At 43.1% G+C, this 7,986-nt stretch overlaps 1 protein-coding gene across 1 annotated transcript; it reads left to right on the top strand.

Moving 5' to 3' along the window:
- The first annotated feature begins 1,264 nt into the window (after positions 1 to 1,264).
- On the top strand, positions 1,265 to 7,322 carry LOC123170206 (serine/threonine-protein phosphatase PP2A-1 catalytic subunit). Its single transcript, XM_044588045.1, has 6 exons — positions 1,265 to 1,766; positions 3,061 to 3,175; positions 5,504 to 5,612; positions 5,713 to 5,790; positions 6,501 to 6,692; positions 6,867 to 7,322. Exons 1-6 carry the CDS (start codon positions 1,514 to 1,516, stop codon positions 7,038 to 7,040), a joined length of 921 nt encoding a protein of 306 aa, XP_044443980.1. The 5' UTR covers positions 1,265 to 1,513; the 3' UTR covers positions 7,041 to 7,322.
- Positions 7,323 to 7,986: the final 664 nt, after the last annotated feature.

Raw genomic sequence — 7,986 nt, 5'->3', positions numbered from 1 at the left:
AATTGAGTCTTTTAGTTGCTACTCGAGGTAGGGGGTTTAAAGTTATGGAATAGGTGAGACTGGTGGTTGTATTCATGAGACCTTCCCTTCCTTGGCCGTCATCGGACATCGTTGTTGGTCGCTCTTTGGTATACCCATTTGCCTGAATTAAGACTAGCAACACGAACAGACGTTCACTAGTTCGCACCGCTACCTCCCAAACCTCCAAGTTATAGCAGTTTGTTGCGTGTACTCCCTTGCCAACGCCAGGGGGTTACGTGTAGGAGGAAGCCGTGCTGGCGCCAAACTACTCGCCCGCCATCACGCGAGGGTTATATATTGTACCCATTAGCTACCCATCATGCACAGAAAATACCAGATGGGTTTAAGCATGGGTGCTCTTACGTCCATACATATTGAAGTGAGTGGGTATAGAAAAATTTATATGAGTATGATTTTGGGCACGAGGAGGTTGTACCCACCCATACCATCATGAAAAAGTAAGACTGATTATTTTGTATATGTGGTTATATGTTGAAAGTCTCAGTCTTCTAAATGCAATTAAGACTTGTTACCTCAAAAATTAGTTACTACTCCCACTAAAAGGAATATGATTTGATATCCCTTTTGTCAGGTAAACGCAATTGAGGTATTTTCAGTTACTACTCCCACTAAAAATATATCGAGTAAACGCAATTCACACATGAAAACGAGCACGTGGCTCGGTGGTTAGCCGTGCCAGTGGCCATGCAGTCCTCCCGTGTTTGATCCCTTGAATTATCTCAGGTGTCTCAGTTGAGGCATTTTTCTTGTCTCAGTTGCAAGTACCTCATATGCCTACGGGTCACAACAAAAGCTCATAGCCGGCACGTGTCGTGCGTTTGATCATGTACCACAACTTGTATCCGCCGAGGCTAAAAGCACACACAATTCACACACCATGCTCACCATTGCACGTGCACAAAATAACAACTAAACTAAAAGCACCGCAACTGCTACACAAACCTGCTTAAAATACAGTCATTTTTCTAACATAGCCAGAGGAGCCAAGCCAACCACAACCAGGCTAAATTGCGTTACAGATAGGCACACGACCAAGCCAGCCACACAGCACACACACATACACACGAGAGAGAGCCACATGCATCCCCTCCACGGAACATCCTGCCTTTCTCTGATCCCTCTACACCTGGAAAGTACGCGTCCGGGAGCTTTCCTCCCATAAACACCTCATAAAAATCATTCTCAGGAGGACCAAATCACCCGACCCAAGCCAAAACCAAAACAAATACCAACACACAGCCAGCCAGCCAGCCAAGCCAGGGAGCAAAAAAATCCCCCCCACCCTCCCTGCAATAGCAAACACGCGGAAAAAAATGGAGGCATGAACACGCCCTCCTCCTCCTCCTCCCCCTCCTCCGTCCCCGCCTCCCCCGATCCCGTCGACAGCCCAGCGGCCCCGCCCCCCTGCTCCCGGCGGGAACCTAGCCCCACGGCGGCGTAGGCGTGCCAGGGGAAGCGGCGCGCAGCGACGATGCCGTCGCACTCGGATCTGGACCGGCAGATCTCGCAGCTGCGGGACTGCAAGTTCCTGCCGGACGCCGAGGTCAAGGCCCTCTGCGAGCAGGCCAAGGCGATCCTCATGGAGGAGTGGAACGTGCAGCCCGTGCGCTGCCCCGTCACCGTCTGCGGCGACATCCACGGCCAGTTCTACGACCTCATCGAGCTCTTCCGCATCGGGGGCGACACCCCCGACACAAACTACCTTTTCATGGGCGACTACGTCGGTAGGTCCCCGCCGCCCCCGGCCTTATCCGCGCAAAGGATTCGGTCAGGTCGTTCGATCTGATTCTGATTAATGGAGAGGTTACGAATTCGATAGATCCTCCCCTTATGGTCTGTGCATATTGGGAGGTTTGTGCTGGCGGGGTTGCCAATAAATTGTTTATGCTAATCATTTTTTTAAATTTTTTCTTGCTGTTGTTCCATGGATTGCTAGAATGAATTGTGTCAACGTTTTAGGCCCTGTTCGGTTGATCAAATAGGTGGATGCTGTTTTGGATTAGATATGTCAACCGAATCAAAATTTATTGAGAGTATGAAGTGATTCTCATGGGCATGAATGGATATCCTTGAAGTGTTCCTTATAGTAACGGCGCATTTAGAGAATTGGGGTGATGGTTTTGGACTTTTGTTGCCTCATTTATCAAGGCAAAAGGCTGCCCGGTAGAGCGACAAACAGGGATTTTTTTGTCGTTATTCGCGTATGCTTTTCCCTGCATGACAAGCATTCTCAGAACTGATCTCAAGCCTGATTACGTTGTAAGAATGACAGCCATTCGTCGACTAAGGTGTCGCTTCGTTGCCCTTAGATGGTAAGCTGTTCCGCTCGCCTTAGCCATCTATCATATGGGGCCCACAGAGAATGTTCTGCCGCTGCCCACTTGTCGCTGATCCTGGGCGGGTAAACTACATCCCCGTGCTGCTGTGGCGAGGGAGAAGAGAGGGCTTGCGAGGCAGAAGGTAGGGTTGTGTGATGGTGTCTGTTGATGTGAGGAAGGGGAGGAGCGGGGTGGCTCCGCTGCTGCGGTGAGGGAGAAGGGAGTGGTTGTGGCAATTAGGTCACAGGAGTAGATGGGGCTATTAGATGATGGGCTTTTAAGCCACGTGGGACGTGGGTATTGTATACCCACCTCTCAGTCTTTTTGTTTTTGTCTTGTTATGTGCTGTTTGCTCTGTTTGCAGGATTTCTAGGGCGCTAGCGTACTGCCTTATTTGTAAGCACTTGTAATTATTTGTGGTGGTTGCACCCCTTACTTTTGAAAACCATGGTGTCTACAGCACATGCTTCCGGTGTATTTATACAGCACACCTATGAATCAGACAAATAATACACCACTCAATGAGTATCTTTAATAGGAATAATCGTTTCGTAGACATTCGGTAGAAATGCTATTATTTAAGTTAAGTTGACGGGTTCTTTCCTTTCTATCTATAATTTGATTAATTTATTTTTCTTTGGATCGTGTTCATTTGGTTCTGTGTTATAACTGCATTGATTTTTATGAACATTTGCTGCAGACCGTGGCTACTATTCAGTGGAGACTGTTTCATTATTAGTGGCTCTCAAAGTTCGTTATAGAGACAGAATCACAATCTTGAGAGGAAATCACGAGAGCCGACAAATCACTCAAGTGTGAGTTCCTTTTTCTCGATTCTGAAAAATCTTACAGCAGTTGCCAATTGCTAGCTTCAGCATAGTACTTCTGAATTGTAATTACTGCAAAGCATATTGGCATTATTCCGTAAATCTGTTCGAATGGCTGAGTTGGAAATGGATTATCTCCAGACACGAGTATGCTTTGTTGTAGAAAAGGCACTGAGAGGTTTTCGCTGTCAGAAGATTAGTACATATGTTACTTTGGTGTCTCCTGGTTTGTGACTTTCGCCTTCTTTACTTTTAAGTTTCTTGCTACTTATTTAAGATTCTTGTCCAAGATCTAAACCTATAACATGATACTTGAATATTATCGGCAAACAGTCTGTTCACGCATCGAGCCATATGTTAATTTAATCAATGAGACCATAGACATTAAATTAGGAAACATTAAGTGTGGAAACAAATCTGTCGGACCTCGCTTCTGTTATTATGTGGGATTGCCGCACAACACAATCTTCTTCGTGATATGATGAATCTCTAATGTGTTGGAGGCTAGGTGTTTGTGGTATTGTTTTGACTAGGGGTAGCTACAGTGGGTGGGTTGGGATCACTATGGATTGGTATTGCTGCAAGACACATCTGATGGACCCACTGTAGATTATTTGCAGCATCATGAATTTGCGATGTGAAGTAGGACAGAGTTTGGGATATCATGACTTGAGGAGGTGCAGCCGATGGATCAGTGTGTAATGGTTTCAGTCAAATGTACGAACCAAGGTACAATTGTGCATTTGACCCAGGCTCCTGACTTTCTGCACTGGCCAACCTCTAAGCTTCGGAAGTGCATGGGAGAAAGCCTGAAGGTTATTGTGATTTGACCATCCGAAATGGTGTAAACCATCAATTATGATTTGGAATTTGGCCTTCCAATTCTTCTCTCACCCCTAGCTGCTCTTGATCGGAGATCACATCAGAATGTAATTTTATTTTATCCCCTTGGACTTCAACATGAAGGTGAAAAAAACAGCTTATAAATTTGTAGGAACAGAAAAAAAGATCTCATTTGCTACACACATGAAAAATGTGGAAGTAATCATAAGCAGTGTAAACTCTTTACCCCAAGGTTGATAATTTTTTAATTAGTCATCATATCGCTACGGCATGACTGGACAACAATGCATGTAGAACCGTAGTTTTTGGCAGTAACTTTATACTGTACCATATTGTGCTAAGGCTGCTTGGCTTGCCCCCTCTGTATATCATATATGTAACTCCGCTTTCGCTTTTAGAATCAAATAGTGGTGGCTATCTAGCATTATTTTTTTGACATTGTGAAATGGTCTTCAGGCTTTATAGTTTTAAATCGTGACATGCTTTGACCCAGTGCAACAATTTTGACTGAGATGCTTCACAGTTTTTATCCTATATTTTGTGCACCATACTATTGTTTGAAATATATTAGTCCATCTGAATATATTGCTTATCCATCAAATGATCAAATATCCATATCAAAATTTGACATGCATATTTGTTTCAATTATACCCACTTGTCTCTATGGCGTGGCTGTAATAAGGTTCCTTTTTTTTTTTGGCATTCCAACTGTAATAAGGTTCCTGCCAACAATCACATCCCAAGGTAAAAAAGAAGTGCACATAGCTACACAGTAGCCTGGTAGTTATACGAGTATATAACTAAATAAAGATGCATTCCCTGAATGTCCATTTCTGCACTCGAGCTCCTCTGATCTCGGTGAACAGTAAAATGAACAAAGTACTAGGAAAATTCGTAAAAATCTTTTACATTCCTTTCCTTTGGAACAATATAAATCTTTCATCTTCTATCCGATCTGTTATATTCTTATATTTGAATAAAATAAGTCATGGAAGTATCCAGTAGAACCAATATTTCGGGTTTACACTTGTTAACTCTCACATGATATTTGGATGGACGAGATGGACATATTTAGGCGCACCTGAAGTTCATATCCATGACTATCTGCCAGTAAACCCGTCACAGACAAATAAATCAGTTGTGAGGAGGGCGGCTAGCCGACTCCCAGATCTCTCATCTCATTCAGTGGTAAATGGTCCATGTGGAGTTCAGATGTTAGCAGTTAATGTATTATAGGGTTTGTGTTCGCTCTGGTATATTGAAGTAGGTGACATAAGTCATAACCTGATGCTGATTTACTCCGTGCAGAGAAGAGACAACTCTGAAAATGGTCATTCCAAGAATAAATTTTATCTTCATAACAGTTGTATCATGATCTGAACTTTTAGCCTGGGTTGTGCATTGTGCTACTTTCTGAAATGCAAGCCTACCATAGTGTTCGAAGGTGTTCCTGACAGAGTTCTTGGCTACAGGTATGGCTTCTATGATGAATGCTTACGGAAGTACGGAAATGCAAATGTCTGGAAGTACTTCACAGATTTGTTTGATTATTTGCCTCTCACAGCTCTTATAGAAAACCAGGTTTGTTTTTTTCACCAAATTTGCTGGTTTGCTCTGTTAATATGGACATAAAATTCATTCCCATGTACGCCTGGTTAAAGAAGAAATTTCTGTTTTGTAGGTGTTTTGCCTCCATGGTGGTCTCTCTCCATCATTAGATACATTGGACAATATTCGTTCTCTTGATCGCATACAAGAGGTACACTGCATTTTACTGTTTGAGCTGGTGCCTAATCTGGATCATTTTATGCATGAAGTCTGTTCATTTGAACTACTCCATAGACAAGGCAAACATTTTTTAGAGGGTCAATGTAGCTCTAGAACAGAACAATGTGTAGATTCTGAATCTTTATTTAGAAGGCCAAAGTCGATCCTTGGGCTTGAGCAAAGGAAGTCATGTGCAGCCTCCCTTTTTTGCCATTGAATTTCATTTATCTTGCATATGTGCATTGGCACACCTGGCATTCTTCAGAAGCATTAATCTGATATGGTAAATTTCTCGTCAATGTACAGCAAGTATCCCCGAGCAGAGGTTTACTATATAGGATCATTCGTCTAAGAAGTTATAGTGATATAGTGAATTGTTCTTTCGTGATGTATAATTGTATGTTCTGCCAAGACCAGGTTGACTAAGTGTTCTAACTGGTTGCAGTTATGTGGTTTGCACAGTTCCCCAGTCCTGCATGCATTTTACTCGCTAGTTCAGTTTTAGTGGGAAAATGGCTTCCAGATTAAAATATGCAATATGGTTGGTACTTGGTATAGATTGTTGATAATATTGCATGAACTTGACCTCATTGCACCTTTGGGTTCAAGAAATTTTGTCTTGTGCAGAATATGTGGGCTGTATTCTGTGTTTAGGTCATACTCTTGACTAATTTTTTTGTCTGTTCTCTAAAATGGCTGTAGGTCCCGCATGAAGGACCTATGTGTGATCTTTTGTGGTCTGATCCGGATGACCGATGCGGGTGGGGAATTTCACCAAGAGGAGCAGGCTACACATTTGGACAAGATATAGCACAACAATTTAACCATACAAATGGTCTTAGCCTTATTTCAAGGGCCCATCAACTTGTGATGGAAGGGTTCAATTGGGCACAGGTTGGTTTCCAGTGTGTTAGATTCCTTCCGTCCTAATCATTTTCACACAATTCCTTGACACATGAACGTGCACATAGAATTTCCCCTCATCTCTGACATTTGAGCATCAGACTGGACAACATCCTTGCTGGAAACTTGAATAATTGATTTGCCTTTATATCGATCACTGTGCAGGAGAAGAATGTTGTCACAGTTTTCAGTGCGCCAAACTACTGTTACCGGTGTGGTAACATGGCTGCGATTCTCGAAATTGGGGAGAACATGGATCAGAACTTCCTCCAATTCGATCCAGCGCCGCGGCAAATCGAGCCAGACACAACGCGCAAGACCCCCGACTACTTTTTGTAATCGTGGAGTTGACTTTTTTTTAACTCTTGTGCTGCTGGTGCTCCTCTCATCCGCAGCACTGCCTGGCTGGATCTGTAGATCTCTGTCCTTAGAAAATGGGATTCCTTGAGCTGAGTTGTGTACCCCCCTCTCATTCTTTTGTTTGGAGATTTTGGTTGCCGCTTCTCAGGACCTCATAGGACATGTTAAAAGTACATTGCATTGGTATTTTTTTTGTATCTCCATTTTGTATTATTTCCGAGACAGAGAAGGGAAGCTGCAATAGAATCGTCTCGTAACATATTTCATGCTCTTCTTCAGAAGAACTCCCTTATTTCAGGGATGTTGTGTTGTCTGGTATGGCCTTTGGGGGCTCTGCCTCAAGTGACAAAGTTGCTTGGTTTGTGTGAATTGTGTATGGGTTTTTCCAATGCTTGTGCGTAATTTCCTGTTTTGTTCTCTTTATAACAGTTCGCTGAGATCACCATGCCAGCACCTACAGTAAGATGCATTGCCCGTCAAAGAAAAACTGGAACGTCTGTGAGTCCTTTTGGAGAGCCCTTTGTTTTGAAGGAGGGGAAATAAATGCAGGCTATCTCCACAAGTTTGCCTCCGAAAGAAAACGGAGAAACACCGTTAAAAGGCTGCACAACGATGCAGGAGTTGGGTGGATGATGAAGGCCGATTGAAGTGCGCCATTCACGACTCCTTTTAAGTCCCTACTATGGTCTTTTAGCCAAGGTAAAATAGTACTCCCTCAGTAAAATAATATAAGAGCATTTAGATCATCAAAGTAGTGATCTAAACTTTTTATATTTCTTTACGAAGGGAGTACAAGACATTCTCAAATGTGCTGATACAAAGGTAGACACACAGATGAATGCATTTCTTTGTGAATACTCGAGAGAAGAAGTAAAAGATGCCCTTGATGTAATGGGAGATTTGAAGAGACTGGGGCATTATTCTA

The sequence above is a fragment of the Triticum aestivum genome, chromosome 7D (genome assembly GCF_018294505.1).
Source record: "Triticum aestivum cultivar Chinese Spring chromosome 7D, IWGSC CS RefSeq v2.1, whole genome shotgun sequence".
Lineage (NCBI taxonomy): Eukaryota > Viridiplantae > Streptophyta > Magnoliopsida > Poales > Poaceae > Triticum > Triticum aestivum.
This window is presented reverse-complemented; position numbering and strand designations above follow the sequence as displayed.